The 24,947-nt window shown below is 38.1% G+C and overlaps 1 protein-coding gene across 2 annotated transcripts in view; it reads left to right on the plus strand.

Annotated features, from left to right (window-relative positions):
• Positions 1-626: 626 nt before the first annotated feature.
• Positions 627-24,947, plus strand: part of PIP4K2A (phosphatidylinositol-5-phosphate 4-kinase type 2 alpha) — a 72,979-nt gene continuing 48,658 nt past the window's right edge. For both annotated transcript variants that reach the window (XM_083377191.1, XM_083377192.1), the window contains exons 1-2: positions 627-1,054; positions 21,122-21,219. In XM_083377191.1, coding sequence (XP_083233317.1) covers positions 914-1,054; positions 21,122-21,219 — 239 coding nt within the window. In that variant the 5' untranslated portion in view covers positions 627-913. The remainder of the gene's footprint in view (positions 1,055-21,121; positions 21,220-24,947) is intronic.

A 24,947-nucleotide genomic window follows, 5' to 3' on the forward strand; every position in this document is an offset into this window, starting at 1 on the left:
GATGGAAAATTCTGGGAGTTGGAAAGTTTCCACACTTTCAAGTTGTCAAGGTTGAGAAACCCTGTTATAAATTATAGATTACTGCATGGACCAAAATTGTTGGCTTCACACTGCACCCTAATTTCAGATTATTATAGTTTATTATCTGGAGCATATTTCTTCCCAAGACTTGGTTTTAGGATTGCAGCCTTAATCCGTTGTTTATTTCACTATCTGGATAGAGAGAGAAAATGACCAATCCCTTCCCTGTTGACTGTGATGATGGAAGCCGTCGCTCATCTGCTATCCTGCATTCCTTATTCGAAAGAGGGGAGGGGAAAGCAAGACTCAACGTCGGGCAAAGAGAACGCAGCGAAGACTTCATTTTTCCTGCCGCGCACGCCCTAAACCGCTGCGCATGCTCCCATGGAGGAGACGCGCGTGTCGGCTGGCTCTAGCCTTACAACTCAGCTCTGAGAGCGAAGCGTCTTCTTGGGGGAGGGAGGCGGGGCGCTCAGATACAGAGAAGGCCAGGAGAGGGAGGGGGAGGAACGACAGCGTTTCCTCCCCCCCTCCCCGCCCGCCCGAGGCTCGAAGGCGGGACCTGCGAGGGGAGGAGAGAACGCAGGCCCTTCCAGCGAGCGGGGCGAGCGTCCGGGCTAGGATGCTCTTGGTATCGCCCTGCGTGGGCAGCAGCTGCAGCAGTAGCAGAAGCCGTGCCAGGGACTAGCCCGTCGCTTCAATTCTGCCGCAGCCGCGCTAGCGCCCGACGTGCTGCCCGAAAACCAGCCAGCCAGCAGGGCTGCCTGGTTTTACTGGCCTTTCCTTTCCCGCCGTCTCTTCCTTTCCCTCCCCTGCCCGTGGCGGCTCCGGGACACCGACCCTCGCCGTCCTTTTTCTCCTCTTCCTCCTGGGTTGCTCCACGGCGGCTCCCATGGCGGCCCCGGGTAATATCGTGTCCGTTATGGCGAGTAAGACCAAGACCAAGAAGAAGCACTTCGTGGCCCAGAAAGTCAAGCTCTTCCGGGCCAGCGATCCGCTGCTCAGCGTCCTCATGTGGGGAGTGAACCATTCGGTAAGAGACGCCGCTGCCGCGCAGACGACTGCGGGGGGCGGGAAAGGCTCGCTTGCTTGTAGTTTCCCCTCCTGGCGCACCGGGCTGCAGCCAGTCCACCAGCCCCGGCTAGCTGGCGGCTGAGCACCGCGCCTGTGGAGTGTCAGGTCGGGAGAAGGATTACCTCCGATTTTGCAGATGTGTTGTCGTCTGCCTCAATTTCCCTTCTGTCATAAGGATAGATCATCTTCTAATCAACTGCTGCTGCCCTCTGACTGCAACTCCCTCCCCCTAATCTTGCAGAGCCATCTTGCTCTTTCACACCTCGGATTTAGACTAAGCTGCAGGAATTCAGAAGTAGCGATGCTCCGTAACTGGATTGGTGTAGATGGTTGAAAGAGGATACAAAATTTCATTCCGGGGGGAAAAAGATGCTCTTCTGCAGGAAAGATAGATAATCTCTTGGATCCACTAATGCAGTGCCATGTTTCCTTTGGGATGTCAACAGCTGTGGATGTGCAGTTTCCCTTTGTTTTTCTGTTCTTATGTGTTGCTGCATCTTTGCAAAGACTTCAGTGGGTATATAACACTCTCAGTATTTTGTTGATAAGTAATTCTGCTTCAAGCAAGGAGCTAAATGTCAGCTGCTAGAATATTTTCTTTAATGTTTGCCTACAAGCACCCAAAGGTGACTCTTCATGATGCTAGAGAGACATTAGCCTGGTTGGAAAAATAACTAATTTTTATGCAATTTCCTGATGTCATCTTCACCCAGAGAATACTGTGGTGCACACCCAGAGCACATGTCACTGTATGTATATTTGTTATAACTGGTGATCAATAGCAACATAATTGGGTATTACTTGGCTAACGGTTTTGGTACCCTCCACATTTGTATTTTCCATAGTATTGTTAAAAAGCAGTCAGTAAAACAGTGGAGAGGAAATGGGAAACTTTCTTCATTCTAATCCCCAGTACATTCAGTAGATCATGTAACAGAAAGCAGAGCAGTAAGCAATGGCTGGGATAAAATATGGTAGGGTAGCCATGGTAGGGAAGCTGTTGGCAGTATGCTCACTTGGGCTACTGCAGTGTCCTGTTTCTTCAGCTGGGAATAACAGTTCATTTAACTATGCAGTATTATGCTAGTCAGACCAGGAAGAAAAGAAATGTATGATGTAGTTTAACAAAAGAGAAACACAATTGAAAATAACATGATTTTGATAATGATGAAACTCTTGTGATCTAAACTGTTAGGAATGAGAAGTGCTGATGGTATAGAAAATGGAGAAAGTGTCTAATTGTATGAGAATTATAGCCACCTGGTTAGGGGAAGTAATACTGCAGCTGTGTGTGTGTGTGTGCGCGCGTGCCCGTGTGTGTGCACATAGACCAAATGTGCAGAGTTTTGTTCAGAGTAGTAGCGAACATTGATTCTAAAGATTATGGCACGCTAGTTCTTGTAAACTTTTGAAATTTGCTTCCTTTTTAATTCAGCACAAGAATTAACATCTCATTAAAGAAAAAAAAGCTGCTTAAAGCAATAGCTAATAGAGCAGAGCCCCCCCAACCTTTTGGGCACCAGGGACCAGTTCCGTGGAGACAGGTTTTTCCACAGACCAGAGGGTGCGTGGTTTTGTGTGCTGCCTGCATCCCACAGATGGGGCTTCGCTTGTTTGTATGGACCAGTTACTGACATGCCACAGCGTGGTATTGGTCCACAGTCCGGGGTTGGGGACCCCTGTAATAGAGCACAGGTCATGTGCCTTCCCCTCCTTAGTAATAGTGTCTGCTTTTAATATAATGAGAATTTGCTTTATTGCATATGGCCACATATATTAGCTGCCACATCTTTCAGCAGGAGCTATATTTGGGATTTGTGTGATGATTCTAAAATCTGGTTAATTCAGTCTTCTTTTTCCTGGAAAGCTGGTCCCATGCCCTGCTGTAAATAAATTCATTGAGTGCTTATATAGAAAACACTCTGGTATGATTAACTTTCATACAAAACTCCTGTTCTGAACACAAAACTTCCTTAACTGTAGGAAAATGGCAACTTTTATATATAGTTATGACTTCATAGACTCTAGGCCATTGTTTCTCAGTCTTGGCCCTTTCAAGAAATGTGGACCTCAACTCCCAGAATTCCCCATCCAACATGGCTGGTTGGAGAATTTTGGGACTTAAGTCCACACCTCATAAAAGAGCCAATGTTAAGAAACACTGCTGTAGGCTAAACTGCTACTTTGATAACCAACTATTGGTTTTGTGACTAATCTGACAACGCTATACATAAAATACAATGGATGATCTGCCTTGTGCAGAGATGAATGTACATGTGCATATAGTTACTCATACCACACATGAATATGGAGGTTTGAGGAAGTTAGCTAATTCAGCCTCTAATTCTAAAGTAGACATTTTCTTACTTTCTTTTGAAAGTAAGAAATACAGATAGAAAATTTACAGAAATAAAGAGTATGATAGCAATTAACATTTCATTGTATAAGCAGAGCTTTATTTCCCCCCAGAGTTACATGAATATTAATTTGTATTGTGCTTTGCTGAAAGTTCTAACAAGATTTTTCTTTTTTATGAAAAAAGGAGGAAATGTGCATGAAATCTTTCCATTTAGTCTATATTTGTTATATCTTCAAGAGAAAAGAGCAGATCTGGGGGCTGGTTTCTGATAGATGATTGTGTAAACTGAAGTCCGTAACAGTAATGTCATAAATTGCTTATAATGTGCTAACATTAATAATGTTCTACAAGTTAGAAGTTGTTACAGTAGATTATCATGCTGTAGGATATGGGTGAATTAAAATTTTAAAATCCAACAAGTTCATATAGTGCTGAGAAACGTGGTACATCTGGGAGAAACATATTTTATACAGCATCTTCAGTTTTGAATTTAAATGTGAAAGGAAACTTAACTCATAATTCAGAAAACAGCTTTAAAAGATATTTAGTATATGTTGAATTGTAAAAATGTAACTATAAAGGTAAACCTTGAAAGATACATTTTTCTGATTTCATTTTCAATATTTACCTTTAATGAGAAAAAGAGGTGTGAGAGTTAAAATTTAATTTTATCTTCGATTAAATTCAGCTGTTCAAAGTAGTATATTCATTGGGCAAATAATTATTTTCTCAACAATTCTACATTTTCAGACAACAGCTCCTCTAGCTGACTGGAATTGATAGGAGCTAAAGCCTAAACATCTTGCATACTTGATTACAGAGTTGTGCAAACGTTATGACAGTGTTTTCCTCTTTATTTGTTCAGTGTATTACTCTTTTTTTTTACATTGCTGCTTTGTACAATCCTGAATTCTGTTTTTTGCTCTGCCACCAAATAGTTCTGGCAGCACAAATATATTATAGACGTTTCAACCCTATTTATCACTTCATATCTTCTCATGCTGGAATGCCCATCCTAATCACCAGTTATTTTGTGTTATCCTAAATATTTCATCTCTGTCAAATCATTTGCATCTCACCTCAAATAAAAAAAATGAAAAAGCGATGTGTAATATTTGGGATTCCCCCTCCATTACAGTATGAGAACTGACCGCTTGTAGTTACTTTCTACTTATCTTTTACAGGACTTGTCCTTTTAGTGTGGAATTATAAAATATATTCATGTGTCTTTGATGAGAGATTTTTGTTGGAGCTCTTAGATATTTGTTGGCAAGAAGGAAATTTGCTGACAACTCTAAACATGACTTCTACAAAATCAGACCAACAATTGTTTGGTATTGCATAAATTAGCTTATGGATAATTAGGTGTATATATACGCTCCCATGTTTTATGTGTGAGGATTCACATCAAGTAGGACACATAATGCATTAAGTATTTAAATGACAATTATAGGTATATCATTCTTTGCAATTTGGATCTGGTGTCTGAATTCCCCTAAAGTATTGAATACAGGAAAAAAATGTTATGTCAGTGATTGAAAACTGAATATTAACCGTGGATGTTGGCTAAAAAAAGCAAGTGAATTATTTACTTAAAAATAACAGTACATTTTTTGCTGATTTCCTGCATCTTCAATATCTACTCATGGCAATTTGAGATAAAGTAACGTAATACAGTCCAGTATAAAATTACAGTTAGAAAATCTACAACAGCTGCTGAGCTAACATAAGTAAACACACAGTATCCTAAAGTAATTAATACTGACTCATTCAATGGCTATTTGAATGTCTCTGAGTTTTTAAAATACAGATTAGCTTTTGTGTGTACATATTTTATTAGATTGCTCTACTTGTCTAGAAAATTACTATCACATTTGGGCTGGGGGGGGGGCGGAAATCCAGTGAGGCATCATGTGACAGTTCCTAACTGCCATCTAGTGGCTATCTGGACTTTTGCATTTTAGATCCAGTAGACCTAATACCAGTAAGTAAAAATGTTTCCTCGAGCTAAATTTTAAAAAATTATTATTTTTTCATTAAAAAGAAATCAAAATCAGTGGTAAAGATTCTTCTAAATATATCAGTACTAGATCTTCAAAGGAAGGCCAAAAAAGTAGTTAATATTCTGCTACGAAATTCAAGCATATTTTTGTGCTTCTGGGTTCAATTATTAATAAAATAAGAATTCTTGATTTTAGAAACAAACTATTTCAGGTTAAGCAGTCTGATTTTGTAGTTGATAGTATAGCTTGGATTAATATCTTATACTAAATATTTTCCATAATTAGTGCAGTTAATGACCATATATAAGTACCTGAATAGATCATCTCAATGTTCTAAATCCTTTTTATAAATAATTTTATTGAAATGTTTAGTTATGGTGGAATATAATCCAAAGTCACAAGCAGGAGAGGCTCATTCCCAAGAAGCAAAGAAACAAGATAGCTTGGAACTTTTGACATGCAGGAAAAGGGCAAAGGCATTCCTTCCCACAAGCAGTTTGCAGGGTATATCAAATAGTTTATACAGGTAAGTAAGTCCTTTAGTCTGGGAAGATTTTTGCCTGTAAGTGGATATGAATAAAAAAAATACTTTAAAGTAACTACTCATATTCTTCTTGGTTTCTTTGGCTTGATATTAATAAACATAATAAAAATAAAATAAACTGGTTTATAAAAAGAAAAGTTCAGAAAATGAAGAAAAAAGAATAAGGTAACAAAGATAATAAAGAAGTGGTTTCCAGCTTCATCACAATGAGAATAAGCTAATATACTGTTGGGAAACTACCAATTGGGCTGAAGGCAGCGAGACCTAGCTTAGAGTCCTTGCAAAGCCACAAAAGGCAAGCTTGACTTCCCCCAAGATTCATGAAGCCATTATTTAATCATTCCCAGGGGAAGACAAGCAGTCTAGGAAAATTCTTATACATAACATAGAAGTCAATAAAAATTTTACTTCAATTACTTGCACACAGCTCTTGTTGCTTGTGCCTGACATATACTTTCACTCGTTTAATTTTACAAACAAAACATCCTTTTCTTGAGTTGTCTATTGTCTATTTTGGTAATTTCAATTTTATGGTCTTTCATGCCTAAAAACTGTAATGTCTATGTCAGATAAAAACAATTCTTAGTTTTTTTAATCTTCTAAATGTTCAATGAAATTTGTATCCTTTTTGAGATATTAATTATCAATATTTAAGTCTATCTTTCAAAAACTCTTCAAGTTAACAAAAAGTTATAGTCATCGAGCCATTTATAGCCAAATGTTTTAGCTTGCCATTTCTACTTGGTTCTTTAGTTCCCTCTAGTGTCCTTTTCAATTTTCATCAAGGGACAGTTTCTAATGTGAGTTTACTTCCATTTCAATCATTTCCCATGAATATATTATTTAAATATATAATTTTTACAAATCTTACAGTTCCATTTAAAATTTCTTACACCAACATTTTGTGTGTGTGTGTGTGTGTGTGTGTGTGTGTGCCTTTTGTCAATTATATATTATTTAAAATTCTTAAGTCTCTATTTAAAATACCTTAAATCCAAAGAAGAAAGTAAAACTTACCAGATGTAAAATTAAACTCACTGTTTTGAAAGTCTCTAATAGCCATAAAATGGTTCAATTGAACATTTCTAAATGTAATAAAAAGTGAGTTCAGTTGGCTTAATGTGTTATGAAGACTCAACTGTAACTGAGAACAAAGTTGTCTCTCTTGGCTCCTGTTGCTCAAACCTATGGGAGACTGCTGCCAGAAACTTTTGAAGGACCAGTCTACTCACTCATCATTATTCATAGTGGTTATTGTCTCTGCTTGCTCTTTGAGACATCTTCAGTCAGCCATGACTCATATCCAAATGGAATGTTTCTAAATCTTGATTCTTTTATACAAACTAGACCCATTCTTCTTAGTAAGATACATCAAGAACTGTCAACCATTCCGTAATGTTATAACAATAAACCTTATTCCTGAAGCATAAATGTATTGATTTTTGAACTACGAATTGACCCACAAAAGAAAAGGATCTCTAGTATGATTGGCAGCAAAATCGTACAACACCTTCCTCTGTGTTGTATAGCAAGGCTTTTCAACTGGTGGTACACTGTACCACCTGTGGTACTTTGGCACATGGCAAGTTGTACACAACGGTCCTAGAGAAGTGTAGCAGGGGAGGTGAATGAGGTGAAGCGACCCAAGCCTGAGGGAGAGACAACTGCAGCTGCAGGACTGTTGGGGCTCGTCAGAAGCCCCAAGAGCTGGCAGGGCTCCAGCTGATTGGCTCCAGTTGATTGGCGCTCCCAGAAGCAGCACAGAGCTGGATGTGAACTGAAGAAAAAGGTGGGGAGGAGAGGAGAAGATATAAAAGGAGGTGGTTTTGGTGGGGAAAAAAAGATGACAGGGAAAGAGAAGGGGATGGAGAAGAAGCTATGGAAGGAGAGGTCAGCAGGCAGGGAGGAAAAAGAGACAGGGAAGAAGAAGAAGCTGTTGCTGGAAAAAAAGCTCCCCTGGTTCATTTTCTCCAGCCAGGAGAATGCAATCAGTGCTGATGAAATGAAAACCCCGGGAGATGAACATGTCAGAAAGGAGGTGGGTTTATTTAGTTTTGGATCAGCTGGCAGCTTGATTGGGTTACCATAAGGATTCTGGGGCAGTTTTTACAGTGTTTTGTAATTCAGAGGCTCTGTTTGTGTGCTTTGGTTATTGGAATATTTTAGTCTGTATTTTAGGCTAGTAATGAGTCCAAAGTGTTGACCTCCATAGGTTTAATCCCTTTAAACAAATGTAATCATTTTTATCACCTTATCTTGAGTCTGTCTATGGCTTTTAGAAAGTTTTATTTGAAGGTAAACAGGCTTAATTTAAGGTTAAAGCTTTTCGCAATTGCCAGAGCCTTTCAGTATCGGATTACAACATTGTGACACGTGACACACCTGAGGCAGCTTAAAGAAAAAAAAACTGTTTATGTGTTTCTTTATTCTGGGAGGGTTTTGTGAATCTTTCTTGTTTTGCACTTTATTCTTGTGTCTTTAAGGGTACAGGGAAGGGACTGGGGGGAGTGTGTTCTTACTACACTGTGGAAGGAGAGCTCAGAAGGCAGGGAGGAAGAAGAGAAGGAAAAAGGAAGAAGGGCCGACCAGCTAGCTCAGGGGTCTACAAACTTAGCAACTTTAAGACCTGTGGACTTTAACTCCTAGAATTCCACAACCAGTCATGATGGCTGAGGAATTCTGGGAATTAAAGCCACAAGACTTAAAAATGCCAAGTTTGAAGACCCCTGAGCTAGCTGGTAGTGGTGCATATTAATAAACATGGATAAATTCATCATACATTTGTCAGTGCAAAGGGAAAGTGATTCAGCAAAGGAACAGCCACTGAAGAAATTAAAACTGGTACTTTCCCCCTTTTTTCTACAGTTTGTAATATTTTATTAGATTATAGAATAAAATACAAAAAATACAAAAGCAAATAGTAGTACACAGAGGGAAGAAAAAAGGGGGGAAAGTGAGGGGGAGAGGGGGAAAAGAACAGACTTCCTCTGTTGCAGTAGAAGGAAGCATTAACCTCGAACCTCAACTTTTTACTTTTCCATAATAGCATAAAGTAACCATTTCTATAACAACAAATGAATCTAATCAGTAAAACCCAAAATCCCCCCCCCCCTTTTTTTAGTCGTCAAGTTTTTGACACCTTGGTAAGCACTGGTGGTACTCAAATATTGTCACGTCCTAAAAGTGATACAATCTGTGAAAAGGTTGAAAAGCCCTGTTGTACAGGATAAATTAAAATCCTTCTCAAGTACTTAAGAGCGGTCATTTTTCTCCTTTTGTATCTAATGCCAAGCTTATTTGAGAAGAATATCTATTTCATCCAAATTGTTTATAGAGATAGTTGTAATTCTGAATTCTCCGATACAATGCCCTTCTGATACAAACAAATGTAACTCTTATAACACCCGTAAGCATATCAAAATAGATTATTAGGTTGGTCATTCTTAGAGATTAAATTTGGAATGTACTGAGTTCTAATTACTTAGTCGTTGCAAATGTTGGTTAACTTTCACGTTGGTGTATTTCCGTTGAAAACCAATATAAGTAAATCACATAAGGTAGTCCTTGACTTACAACAGTTTGTTTAGTGGCTGTTCAAAGTTAGAACAACACTGAAAAAACTGACTTTCACACTTATGACTGTTGCGGCATCCCCATGGTCCCGTGATCAAAATCCAGATGCTTGGCAACTGACTCATATTCATAACAGTTACAGTGATCCAGGGTCATGTGATCACTTTTTGCAGCCTTCTGACAAGCAAAGTGAATGGGGAAGCCAGTTTCATTTAACAACCCGCATATATTAAAAAAATTGCAGTGCAGGAAAAATTAAGGGCTGGAGACTTAATGAACATGATGTATCATAATGATATCCTAACGCTTAATTTGTGTATGAGCAGAATTTTTCTTTATTACTGTCATGAATATTTTCTGATTCTGCTATTAAGTTATATCTTGAAGACATTGTATGTTCTAAGGCATGTGATTACCTTCAAGAAGCCAGCCTGATGGAAAGCTTTTAGTTTTGTAGGTAGAAGTATGTTAGAGTTGCATTTTCTTCCCCAACAAAAATAAAAATAAAATTAGTAATTATAAATGCAGTTCTCGCTCATAAATGAGGTATTTTTAAATACATAAATTTAAATATATTTATGAATATGTATATTTTCCAGGAATGCATTCTATATTAAAGTGACCTCCATGCACTATTTCAGATATGCCAAACTCATGACATCACGTGATGTCATGCGATGTATCGGAACTTTTTCCCCATTGCCAGTTAGACACCCCTGTACTGTTTTGTGTGAAAGATGTTTAAATTTCTGGGCAGAGAGTTCACTTCAATATTGAATGTATAATGTGCTGTCAACACATGCATGGCCTACTGCATTTCTCTGTTTTATGATAGTTGTACTTTTTTCATATTTTTAGACATTATAAGAATATAATGTTGCAAGAACAGTCATCAATTGCTTGTAGATGACATCTGGATTATATTTTCTGATTTCAGAAAAAAGAAACGTCATGTGTTTTCCTACACATGTTTTTTGTAGAGAAAATGTATGATGTTTAAAATTGTTACTAGTAATGTTTTTTTATTTCTAACTTAGAGTTTGAAGCCAAAGAAATCCAATGGATATAAATCCATAAATAAAAAAGTCAGTATTTTTTGTTAAGTGGGTAGCAGATTACTTGGGTTGTCCTAAAATAGTGAATGTTCTAATTTAATGAGTGATATAGAAGGAAGCATAATGCCATCTTTGCTTTCATTTATCATTGATAAGAATTGGTCAGAGTTAATTCCTCCTATTGATCAAAAATTTAAAGAAAATGATTTGATATATATTGTGTATCTCCAGACTTCTCTATCTTGTTTCTGAATAGTGGAATATTTAATTATTTTATCTACACACACAAGGATGTTTGATCTATAGGCAGAAAACCTACTGTGTTGCATCCATTGTTTTTGCTTGGATTGTGCAGCTTGTGGGCTGCATTGGAAATGCTGGATGTGGTATATCAAGAATCATAGTTCAGAGGTAGAGGGTCAGAAGTCTTGGGTCAATTTTTGATCAATTAAGATTTAAAATAGGTATCATAAATCTACTCAACTCCCTTCAAGAATAGCAAAAACGTAGGTTTTGGCCTCACCTATTCCAGAATTGCCTTGAGGATGGTCCTGGACCATAAATGACCTGCAGACTACATCTTTTGATATGGTATCAGCAATACAGATGCTGGAAAAAACATTCATTTCTACTTTTGCTAATCTTTGTTCCATATTTCTGTCTGTACTTTGAGGTACTTGGTTTTGGGGATGTTTGATTATGTACAGCTCATTATTTAATGCACTGTTGCCAGCATTTGCTGTCATTTATTTCAGAGTCCTATGATGATGTTGCATGGTCTTAAAGGGAGTTTTATCATTCTACTACCATTGACAGAAGCAATAAGCCTATCCAAGAATGAGTGAATTAGAATGAGCTAACTGGGATTTTAAAAGTCAGTACTAGCTTGCCAAAGAGTTGTGTTGTCTGGATTTATCATACAGTATACCTTGTTTGATTCCATATGTTTTAAATTTATTCTGTTGGTTATGTATGCATTCATCTCTTTTTAACAAATTTTGTTTCTGGCTGTAGATGAGATGAGATTAATAAAATAGGTAGGTAGGTAGGTAGGTAGGTAGATAGATAGATAGATAGATAGATAGATAGATAGATAGATAGATAGATAGATAGATAGATAGATGCTTCAGTCTAATCTGTATAATTTTAGGGAGATGTTGGTTTGTCAAAACCGTAATGATGAAATAGACATCCTGTGCTCCTATTGGTGAACTGCTGCTCCCATCATTCTTCATTATTGTTCTTGGTGGCTGGGAATTGCCACAACTTGCTTCACTTTCTCTTAATGACTAACATGTATAGGAGAGAGATGCATTTTTTTAATGGATGCTTTTTATTCCATTTTAAATTGGGTAGTGGGTTGTTGTTGAGTTTGTTTTTGGTGCCTTCAAATCAGTGTGGACTCCTGGCAACCGACTGGATAAGTCCCTGCAATTTTCTTGGGAAAATTTCAGAAATGGTTTAGCCTTGCTACTTCCTAAGGATTGGGAAGAAGGACGGACCCAACATCACTCAGCTGACTTTGTGCTAAGGCTGGACTAGAGTTTACAGTCTCCTGGTTTCTAACCTGATGCCTTAACCATTACACCAAATTAGCTTTCTTTTAAGAATCACACTACACTACTATATAACATTGTGTTGGATTTTGTACCTTACAAATTATGTAGATAATTTTAATAGAAATGTGCAGTTCTTGGGAAGTTGCTCTTTAGACTGGCTTCACATAACATATTAAACCTAAATATAAAACTAGGTTAATGGTTTAGTTAACCATGGTTTTAAATAAGCCATATTCCTGCATTCATATAGAATGCTAAGCTTTAAATGGAAGTTTGGAAACCATCATTATTAGGTTTATCCAATAGGCTAAAGTAAGCATTTAATATTTTATCCTTGTGTGCCATGTGAATTAGGTCCCAAAATTGGTTTCTTGGTCTTGGATGCATCCCATCTGCCTATCTGCCTGATTTTCTGATACAAAAATCAATAGGAAAAAGGTGGGTTATTACTTTGAAGGTAAATTTATTTAAATATAGCATTTCAGCTGTCAAAAGTTATAGCTTTAAAGAAGTTTATCAAAGACTCAATAGTATTTGGATATGTTCCATTAACTCAGACTAGTTAGCTAACAGCTGTTTGGTAAAAGTTTGTCTTGTGAATGGAACAGAGTAATCTGACACTCAAACACATCATGTTAAAGTGGATCAAATATTGTTACTTTTGCATAAATACATTGTACTTTCTCCATTATGATTGTCCATTATGATTTTGTATCTAAATCAAGCAAACGTTAACTCAGGAATTTATTCTAGCTTCCTTATGTTTTAAAGTTATGTTCATATACTTTGTACTTTTGTGTTTCTGGAAGGATACTGAAGCTGGTTTTTAATTGAAATCAATTTTGATGTAGTTTTTGGTTTTTGTTTCATTTTTTTTAAATGAGTGGATTGAGAGCTGCTTCCACAGTTCCATTCCCAATAGGAATGATACTGAACATTCAATTTGCACTTTGGGATAACTTGAGGATCTATAAAATAATAAATGGGGTCTTTATTTGTCATCTATTGTCCATTCTTGAGCTTTTAGTGGCAAGTAAATTGTTTAGACACAAGCTGTTTGTAGGGGCAAGAGGATTCCAGTCCACCTCAAAACTGGATGGAAAGAATAAGCATTGAAGCGAAATACAGGAATTTGCCATTTTTAGTTAGGCACCCTAAAGAGTTTCCAACAATTAGATAAACAGCATTTGTGTCTTCATGCTTGCATGCTACTATGACAGCTCTCAGTGGAACACTTAATCTGCTCTCTAGGGTAATAATAAACATCAAAGCAAGAAATGTTTACTAGATGTTCCTGAAATGTTAAATATTTTGGTTTAAGCACTTTTGGTGCCAAGGCCTTCATATCTTAATTTGGGCTGATATTTAATAAAATGGGGAGTATGAAATAGGAGATACAGAAAAGTTTCTGAAAATGATCTTCTCATGGGAAATTTTCAAGGGTATAATAATAAGCACAGTTTTGTTATAAACTGAATTTTTAAGGATAAGGGACATCATTTGGTGATCTTTTATAATAACTTTCATCTGCTCTGAAACTGATTTATCACCAATAGATATGGAAAACAAATTTCCCATTATACAACTTCCCACATAGTTCTTTACAAGCAGTGGCATTTCCAGTTCAAGGCTTTTAGGCTATCCATTTTTTAAAAGCATGGAGTCATGGGATTTCCTTATTATCATCACTTCCATTTTTGCCTTTCCTGTCCCTCAACAATATTACAGCCCATGGAGACTATCTTAATGCAACATAACCATATAGATTTGTTTCCTGTCCTGTGATTACCTGCCAACAATGCAAGTGGTGTTCTCCTCGCTTGAAGGTGAAATTTGAAGCTTATTTGTTTACCTGCTACCAGTTTCTACAGGTAGTTTTTGACTTATGACCACAATTGAATTCAGAATTTTTGTTGCTAAGTGAGACATTTGTTAAGTGAGTTAATGACCTTTCTGGCCACAATTGTTAAACGAATCACTGCAATTGTTATGTTAGTAACACAGTTGTTAAGTGAATATGGCTTCTCCATTGACTTTGCTTGTCAGAAACGCGCAAAAGGTGATCACATGACTCTGGGATACTGTAACCGTTATAAATATGAGTCAGTTGCCAAGCATCTGAATTTTTATCAGGTGGCCCTGGAGATGCTGCAATGGTTGTAAGTTTGAAAAATGATCATAAGTAATTTTGTACTGTAACTTTAAACAGTCAGTAAAAGAACTATTGCAACTCAAGGACTACCTGTGTTGATAGTATCACTTGGAGAAAAAATGCAATAGGCTATAAAATGGTTTCTTTTCAAGATTAGACAATGTAGTCTCAGCAGATATCAGATGGGAAACTATCTTAGAATGTTTAAATTCTACTGAAATTGATACATTTGCAAGATAAAAATATTTAGTTGAAATAAAGAAATTTTCAGACGTCTTGAGTTCTTTATTGGAATGAGTTGAAAAGGTTAAGTTTGATTAGTGTATAAACCTTGTACAGTAGCTCATAAAGTAAGGAAATGAAATGTAAAATTGCTCGGTTTATTTAATTCTGCATTTTAGTTTCATGATAATTAAAGAAATTTGCCTTTCTAAAGGAGATTTAATTACTTCATAAAAGCTGAGATGAAATAGAAAAACAACTTCTTTTCCAACTCAGAAAAAAGTTTTTTTTTAATATGTATCAGAAAGAAGCTGAGCATTAGGAAGCATATAAAATATGTTGATCAGACTAATGGTAGTTTCAATATTTACGCTACGACCCAACTTTTAAAATCTAGAAGAGTATGTGTTACAAAATACAGAAATAGTCAATGGACTAGTTCAAATGACTTGCACAGATTAACTGCTGCAGATGAAGAAAGTCTGTGGTGTAGTTTATCAGTTATCCAGACATAACATTTTGTAGTTATCATTTTTTTTTAAGAATCATTTTGGATTCTTTCTTTTTCCCCATTCATAATGTTTAGACTAAGATTTGGACTAGAAGATTTTCAAGGTCCCTTCCAGCTCTGTTATTCTGTTAAGATTAGAATAAACTTGCTTCTTTTTAAAATGATTACGGTAGTTGTTTCATTTGGTAATTGAAATGACATAAACTTTAATTTTTGTATAATTGTATGAAAAGATCTGTTTGAAGTCTGAGATCTTTTCCATTTTTCTTGCCGTATATAAAAATAACAAGAAGCCACAGTGCAACCAATATAATTTGTCAAAATATTCAGTGGAAATTCCTACAACATATAAGGATTAATTACACATTTAAAACATATAGCATCTAACAGTGACAGGTAGGTTAAATATTGCCGTCATATAATTACAATCCTTCAAATGTTATTACATTTCATTTTTAAAAAAAAATATTTAATTTTGGATTAAAAAAACATGGAACTATTTTAATAAAGAAGTTTTCTATTAATACATCTCTCATTTGTTTTTTCATTCTTGAGATACTAAAGTTTAAAGTCATTTGTATCTCCTTTCCAAGAGGGAAAAAAGGACTGTAGCACAGAAGGTACTTTATTCTAAGACACAGGTCGGCAACCTGCGGCTCCGGAGCCGCATGCGGCTCTTTGAGCCGTCTCTTGCGGCTCCCAGCCGCCCGGTGCGCGCGCACCTCTTCCAACGGGCAGTGGTGCGCGCGCACCTCTCCAAATGGAGAGTGGCACCGCCCGTTTGGAGAGGTGCACGCGCACCTCCCCGAATGGGCGGAGGTGCGCGCGCACCTCCCCAAACCTTTGGAGAGGTGCGCGCGTACCTCCGCACGAATGGGCAGCGGTGCCGCTCTTTCAGGAAGCCCGCCGCGGCCCGTCTGTGAAGCTGCCGAAAGCGGCAGCTTAGCAGACGGGCCGCGGCAGCTTCCGCAAAGAGCGGCGCCCCTGCCCATTCCGAGAGGTGCGCGCGCACCTCTCCGAACAACCGGAGGTGCGCGCGCACCTCCCCAAACCTTTGGGGAGGTGCGCGCGCACCTCCGCGCGAACGGGCAGCGGTGCCGCTCTTTCAGGAAGCTGCCGCTTTCAGCAGCTTCCTGAAAGAGCGGCGCCGCTGCCCCTTCGCTTTCGGCAGCTTCCTGAAAGAGCGGCGCCGCTGCCCCTTCGCACGGAGGTACGCGCGCACCTCCCCAAAGGTTTGGGGAGGTGCGCGCGCAACTCCGGTCGTTCGGAGAGGTGCGCGCGCACCTCTCGGAATGGGCAGGGGCGCCGCTCTTTGCGGAAGCTGCCGCAGCCCGTTTGCTAAGCTGCCGCTTTCGGCAGCTTCACAGACGGGCCGCGGCGGGCTTCCTGAAAGAGCGGCACCGCTGCCCATTCGCGCGGAGGTACGCGCGCACCTCCGGTCGTTCGGAGAGGTGCGCGCGCACCTCTCGGAATGGGCAGGGGCGCCGCTCTTTGCGGAAGCTGCCACGGCCCGTCTGCAAAGCTGCCGAAAGCGGCAGCTTTGCAGACGGGCCGTCGCCATCGGGCAACCGGGAACCGGTTCCATCTCATTTTTTAAAAAATGGCAGCCGCGTGCGTCCGCGCATGCGCAAAAAACCTTTTTGCGCATGCGCGTGCATGGACACACGCACGCGGCTCCCTCTTTTTTTAATTTGTGATGGAACCGGTTCCAAGTGGCTCTTTTTCTTTTTTAGGTTGCCGACCCCTGTTCTAAGATGTACTCATTTATTTAGTATTAGTTACCAAATGTTTAAGATGCCTTAGTTCAGGGGTGTCAAACTCAATTTCATTGAGGGCCGCATCAGCATGGCGGTTGCCCTCAGGGGGCCGGGTAGGTATGGCCAGGGTGGGCGTGGCCTACTGGGTAGGCGTGGCTAGAGTGCGTATGGCCTACTGGGTGGGCATGGCCAGCTCTACATCGTTCGCATCAAGGGTGCCTATTGGGGGCCTGGGCAGGAGTGGGACAGATCTGAGGGCCTCTGGCAGAAGGAGGGTCTCTGGGCCAGGGCCAAGGCAGTGAGAGCCGTTCCCTCACTCTTTCCAGGATGGCTTCGCAGGCCACATGAAACCACTTCGCAGGCCGGATCCGGCCCCCGGGCCTTGTGTTTGACATGTCTGCCTTAGTTGAACTGTCTCTTGTATAACTTTTAATTTTATAAATTACATAATAAAAATAATCCAAAAAAGAAAAAGAAAAACTTTAAATATTTAAAATATAAACGTTGGTATCTAAGCAAAATAGATATTCTTTTAAGATTGTTCAGTGATAATATTGAAAGAGTTGCTTATCTTTGTGAATATTGTGTAAAGTGCTACATATAAACTTACCTTGCCCCTTAGCTGACGGTCAGTTCTCAGTTGCTTTTTCAGTAACTTTCTCAAATGCTAACTTAGAAATGGGGTTTCCAAGCAAAAAGTCTCCAAGCGTTGGGATCACCAAGCAGAAAGAAAGTTGAAGAAGACTTTAATTTTAATTTTAATTTTCAGGTTCATTTTGATATGAATACAGCTATCCAGAAATATCTATGCTTTGTTGAAGTGGATTTTCAAAGTTTTTATCAAGTGAAGTTATTATTATATCTAATAAGATGTAATAAAAAAGAAAAAAAAGGAAAGGGTATGGCCTTTGAATTATGCAAGCCTCTTTGCCATGAAAACCCCTTGGACAGTACCAAAAGGAAAAGGATATGATGCTGGAAGATGAGCCCCTCAGGTTGGAAGGCATCCAGTATGCTACTGGGGAAGAGCAGAGGGCTAGTACTAGTAGTGCCAGAAAGAATGAAGCACTACTTAAAATCCTACAAGCTAGACTCCAGCAATATGTGGATCGAGAACTACCAGAAGTACAGGCAGGATTTTAAAGAGGCCGAGGAACCAGAGATCAAATTGCCAACATACGCTGGATCATGGAGAAAGATAGGGAGTTCCAGGAAAACATCTACTTCTGCTTCATTGACTATGCAAAAGCCTTTGATTGTGTATATGCGGGTCAAGAATCAACAGTGAGAACTGGACACAGAACCACTGATTGGTTCAAATTTCAGAAAGGAGCAAGGTTGTATATTGTCGCCCTGGCTTTTTAACTTATATGCAGAGCACATCATGAGAAAGGCAGGGCTAGATGAATCAAAAGTTGGAATTAAGATTGCCGGGAGAAATATCAGCAACCTAAGATATGCAGATGATACCACTCTAATGGCAGAAATTGAAGAGGAACTAAAGAGCCTCTTGTTGTGGATGAAGAAGGAAAGTGCAAAAGTTGGGTTGAAACTAAACATTAAGAAAACCAAGATCATGGCATCTGGCCCTCTCAATTCCTGGCAAATAGATGGGGAAGAAATGGAGGTAGTGACAGATTTTATTTTCCTGGGCTCCAAGATCACTGCAAATGGGGACTGCAGCCAAGAAATTAAAAGATGCTTGCTCCTGTGGAGGAAAGCCATGGAAAATCTAGACAGCACACTAAAAAGCAGAGACATCACCCTGCCAACAAAAGAGCATACAGTAAAGGCTATGGTCTTCCCAGTTGCAATGTATGGCTGTGAAAGTTGGACCATAAGAAAAGCTGAGTGCCAAAGAATTGAAGCCTTTGAACTATGATGCTGGAGAAAACTCCTGCAAGTCCCTTGGACTGCAAGGTGATCAAACCGGTCAGTCCTAGAGGAGATCATCACTGACTGCTCCTTAGAAGGCCAGATCCTGAAGTTGAAACTCAAATACTTTGGCCACCTAATGAGAAGGAAGGACTCACTGGAGAAGAGCCTAATGCTGGGAAAGATTGAGGACAATAGAAGAATGGGACGACAGAGAATGAGGTGGCTTGATGGAGTCACTGGAGCAGTAGGCATGAGCTTAAATGGACTCCAGAAGATGGTAGAGCAGGCCTGGAGGAACGTTGTCCCTGGGGTCGCAAAGGGTTGGACACGACTTTGCAACTAACAACAACAAAATGGCCTTTGAGGATCTGGGAAGTTATCTGAATATCAGGTGAAGCCCCTATTGACAAGATTTTAGTGGAAAATTTTCAGGCTTGATATTTCCATGTTAACTAGAACAATATCACCACTTTTAAACAAAGTCTTTCCAAATAGGGAATTCAGGTATGGATTGATTGTATCTGAGGTTTCAGAGCTTTGAAATTCAAAAAATAGAATCTGGAATTTTAGATGAAAACGTTAAATAGCATGGAGGGGGATCCTGATAGCATTCATCTTTGAGCAGAAAGATTACCAGAGTTAAAGGTGACCTGTTTGGCTATAGAGGGAGGTCATAGAGTATTTGCAGTAGAAGTGCCTTGCATCATTCTTTATCTCTCAGATATGTGGATATTCCAAATCTCATAATTCACAGCAAACATATGGTTGTAAGCAAAGCTGCTGTGATGAGTTCATGTCAAAATATGTTAATTAACTTTGATTTGATCAAAATATGTTAACTTTTAAATCTAGTGTTCCAAAATGATCTAAGCCTAGACGAAGATGCATGGACATCTTAGAAGCAGGCAAGGATTAAATGTGCATCATGAAACAAATATACTCCCTTTTGTACATGCATTACAGTGGCACACATTTAAAAAAGGGAATGGCATTTGCATCTTGATGTCACAATGTATATTTCATCATTTTATGAAATATTGACTCTTGGCCATGAATCTTAATTTATTTTTAAATATGAATCTTAATTTATGTTTAAAATGTAAAAAAGAGACATTCTATCTCTCTAATACAGAAGTTAATATATCTAATGTGGAAATCTGTTATGGTACCTGAATTCTAAAAGATAAGCCCCACATGTCATAGCAGATTGTCTCTTTCCCCAAAAACTATTATAATTCTAAAAAGATATCATTGAATAATTTTGAGATTAAATAAAGGAATCTTTAAAGAGTTTTTAAAGTATCACAAGGCTTGTTAATGTACTATCATTCAGATACATCCAAGATAATATAGATCAGGTTTTAGACAGCTTTAAATTTGGCAGCTATCTAAGGTTTTATTAAAAGTCTTTCAAAAGCTACTTGATGGTTTAATTTCAGGATCACAGGGACTAAGTCTGCATGTTGTGAACTCTAGGTGTTGTGTTTTTTTAATTTAAACAATGGTTTTTCTATACGCTTTTATAAAATGATTTTCTACTAGGAAAAGCATGGATTTTATTTTATTATATTGTAAATCCTTTTCCTTTCAAAAATATGATGGTCTTCTTTCTGATGAAACCATTCATTTTGATTTGTGTCACTGTTATTATACAAGTTAACTATTGTTTTCATGCTATTTGATTCTGTGAGTAGCAGATGATACTAAACCATTTTTTCCTTTTGGCACAGAAAGGCCCGATAGTGGCTGATTCCTTGAAGCCAGGCACCAAAATCTGGAAACAATTGATTCTTTTTCTATTTCTGTTTGATATTCTTAAATTAAAGAGGCATTGCTTTTGAACACTGCCTGAGAACAAAGACAAGTCAAGAGATAGCCCTGCTGTGCCTGTCTCCATTGTTTTAAATTCTGTGCTGTCTCCCTGTAGTAAATAATGCTATCTGTAATTTAATAATTGCTGAAAAAAGGCATTGTGTATGTGGAGGGAATTTTATTTATTGGCAAGAAAAAATAGCGGTATATTAAACAGCCATAGGCGAACACAGAAAATTCAAATTTAATTCAGATATGAAAAAATATGCTAATAAATATAATACTAATACCCCATACTTTCCTTGTGCTTAAATTTCTGCAATAATTTTTGGAAAATCTGACTTCTAAACTGAGATAAATCTATTTTACAGTTCATAGCTCTAGAACATCAACTATGGAATAATTTTCACATATTCCTTGTAATTGGCTTTTTTTAAGCTGAAGGATTTCGAGCATTGTTTTTTGTCAAGTGTGACTAGTATTCACGATGGTTAGAAAGTCAACATCTGGAGGTCTTCATGTTTTCCAACTGAGGCAGGAAGAAATTAATTTCTTCTCATTTTTCAAATTTCTTTTAATTTCCTTTTTGTCTTCTTTGTAGATCAATGAACTGAGCCATGTTCAAATCCCTGTTATGCTAATGCCAGATGACTTCAAAGCATATTCAAAGATAAAAGTGGACAACCATCTTTTTAATAAGTAAGTTAGGCCAACTTCTGTTTTGTTTTATATTTTTTAATTGAAATTAATACATTTTTACTTAATTTTGATTTTCTGAGTTGGGTTTTAAAAAATATGCCAAGAGTATCAGCAGTTCTATTGTGGATTTGGTTTTTCATTATGTTTTTTCTATTTGGATCCCAAAAGAAATTGAAGGGTAGAAGAGGAATTCCAGTGGACTGAAAGAAGAAATGTGCCTGCTCTCCTTTGTAGGTCTGATGTCCTAGAATGTGATCCGTTCTCCAAAAGATTGCTTCCAAGCTAAATTTCCACAGAATTTCAGCTCTAGTCTAAGACAGTCTCCAATAGTATGCATTGACTAATAGTGCTTCTCAGTATAACATTTTAAATAATTCTAAGAGGTAGAGGTAAACTGCTGTTAGATGTTTGAGAATTCTGTAGTTTGGAAAGTTATGGCTAATGTAAAGATTTGATTGTTGTACAATACACAGGGCTTTTTTTCTCATAGAACGCTCAGAACGGCGTTCCGGCACTTCTTTTTTGCAAAAAAAAGGAAAAAAAGAAAGCTTTTGCACAAGCTGTTCTGCTATTGGCTTAAGCCTATTGCAGGCTTTGCTCTTTTATGACTCATGGACTTCAACTCCCAGAATTCCTGAGTCAGCTATGCTATTGGCTTTTGGAAGCCAATAGGAATTGCTGCTGAGCTTGCCAAAAGACCCGGCAAGCAAATGTTGCACAGGCAAGTTGCAGCGTAGGCAGGAATTTGCACTCCTCCCTGCTCTCCAACTACACCATCTCAACTAGGCAAGTAAGATAGTATTTGCAAATAGGATATCCAAGTATGACTCAAGGAAATTTTCCCTGCATGGAGGGAGTAGTGGTTTGTTTTACTTTTCAAATTGCTGTAGGGAAGAAATGATGATTAGAAAAAGGCAGGAAGTTATTTTTATTAAGAAGAATTCATTTATCCCATGCTAGTTTTTTGGGAGCTTAGTACCACCAGCACAGAACATTTGCTTTTCTGAAACTTCATTCAAATTCAATTCCTGATAGGGGCATTTGAAAAACAAAAGTTATTTATTAAATTTATATGCTGACTATTTCACCAGGATGACTCTGAAGTCAAGGAGAGGGCTTGCAACTTCTGTTTGTAGTTATCCACGTTTCTGCACACTGAGATAATCGGCCATTGTACAAATACAGAGCCTATCATGCTTTATATGGAACAGATACATTACCTGAAATTTTTGGAATGTGTAAAAAATTTGAACCAGCCCAGAAACTCATTTCCCATTGTTTGTGTATATAGAAAGTAAACCCTGAAATAGATTTGGAAAGAGCAAGGACTTTGATTAAATGGAAATCTTGCTAAGCATAGAACTGTTGAATTAATTTGCAGCTGTTTCTGCTGTTTTCTTTTTATGTGGTTATGATTTTACATCACATTTTAAAATCAGCCAAATTGAATAGGAATAAGATTGTGACTGAAAGAATACTAATTCTGAAATATAGTAAATATCTTTAACAAGTAACGTTAAATTTAGCTTTAGTGTAATTTGCTTGTTTACTGTAGCTAAAACTGGAAATTATTTTTCTAAAGCATTAGTTTGGATCATTGGAAAGAAAAAAGATTTAATATTTATGATTCAAAAATATAAATATGTGAGAAACATGTTTTTAAAGACCTTTGCAGCTTGTTCTCATATATACCCTGCTTCAAAGGAATAACTAAAATTATCTGGTGATGTCCATGTGTAGAACTGTCTCTTGGGTTGTTGGAAAAGAGTGTTTGCTATGACCATCGTATTCTCTTGACAAAATTCTATCAGCCTGTGCCCTGCTTCATTTTGTACTCCAAGGCCAAACTTGCCTGTTATTCCGGTTATCTTTTGGCTTCCTACTTTAGCATTCCAATCCCCCATGATGATAAGGACATCATTTTTTGGTGTTAATTCTATAAGGTGCTGTAGGGCTTCATAGAACCGGTCAATTTCATCCTCTTCAGCACTGGTGGTTGGGGCATAGACTTGGACCACTGTGATATTGAATGGTTTACCTTGGATTTGAACTGAGATCATTCTGTCATTTTGAGGATTGTATCCCAGTATTGCTTTTCCTACGCTTTTATTGACTATGAAAGCTACTCCATTTCTTCTGAGGGATTCTTGCCCACAGTAGTATACCTGATGGTCATCTGAATTAAATTCACCCATTCCTGTCCATTTTAGTTCGCTGATACCTAAGATGTCGATGTTCAGTCTTGTTATCTCTTGTTTGACCACGTCCAGCTTTCCTTGATTCATGGATCTTACATTCCAGGTTCCTATGGAGAAAAAATCTTTACAGCATCGGACTTTCCTTTCACCACCAGACACATCCACAGCTGAGCGTCCTTTCAGCTTTGGCCCAATCGCTTCATTCTTTCTGGCGCTACTAGTACTAGCCCTCTGCTCTTCCCCAGTAGCATATTGGATGCCTTCCGACCTGAGGAGCTCATCTTCCAGCATCATATCATTTTGCCTTTTGGTACTGTCCATGGGGTTTTCATGGCAAAGATACTGGAGTGGGTTGCAATTTCCTTCTCCAGTGGATCACGTTTTGTCAGAACTCTCTGCTATGACCTTTCCGTCTTGGGTGGCCCTGCACGGCATAGCTCATAGCTTCATTGAATTATGCAAGCCCCTTCGCCACGACAAGGCAGTAATCCATGAAGGGGTCAAATTACTTATCTATTACTAAACAAAAAAGCTGTTACTTAACAAAAAAAGTGTTGAGGATTTGCTAAGTCAAATATAGTCTACTTCTGGAAGTATTTAGGAAATAGAAACGCAGACATGTTGTATTCCATATGCACACAATCATTCAAATTGGAACTGCATAAGTGGAATATTCTGTTAAGAGCAATTCAATGTCATGTATATTAATGTTGAACTAGTTTTGCAGTAATAAAGGCTTTAAGACTGATTAAAGCTGAATCCTGCAGGTTATATCAGGCACATATCCATAGAGTGGAAGAAAATATTTTTCTGAAGATAGATGCAGATTTTGCCATTTGTGGAGAATTGCTTGACTAGCACAAATGCATAATTCCAAAGAAGTATTTTGGAACATTATATAGCATGAGCAGTGGACCTCTTTGAAGCAGATACTCATGTAAGCCAAAAACAGAAAGATTTGATTTAATAACTTGATTGTGAATTATTCTGAGTATTCTGTAATCCATTTCTTTGTGCCCTTAAAGTTTTGAAATTTTGTGCTAATTTATGCCACTGAACATCTAGAATTCATTTTATCTAACTATATTGACTCTTGTAAAGAAGTCTCTACCTGCATGATGTTTTTAGTCCAATTCTTCCAGTAATGTCTCCATATCACCTGTGACTCCCTTGTAGAGATCTCTGAGAATAGCTTTAAGTCCATCTTTGCCTGGCTGAACATTTGCCTCAGATTGGGAAAAATGTGGCATTTGGAATTGTAGTGCAAAGGTCTTTGGGAAACAGCAATTTTGCAGGCTTCTAAGTGAGAATAATTATAACTGTGTTTGGGTGTATTCTTGATCTGAAAAATATGAAATAATATGGCTATACTGTATGTTAATCATAATAGTTTCAACTTATAACCACAATTGGGACTGGGAAAGGGGAAGGCAGAGTTATTAGCTCAGTAACATATTTTCTTGTAGCCCCTTCCCGTTTAACTGTATTATTAGTTTTTAGCCATTCTTAATGGAATAGAATAGAGTAGAG

Source organism: Vipera ursinii, assembly GCF_947247035.1.
Source record: "Vipera ursinii genome assembly, chromosome: Z".
Lineage (NCBI taxonomy): Eukaryota > Metazoa > Chordata > Lepidosauria > Squamata > Viperidae > Vipera > Vipera ursinii.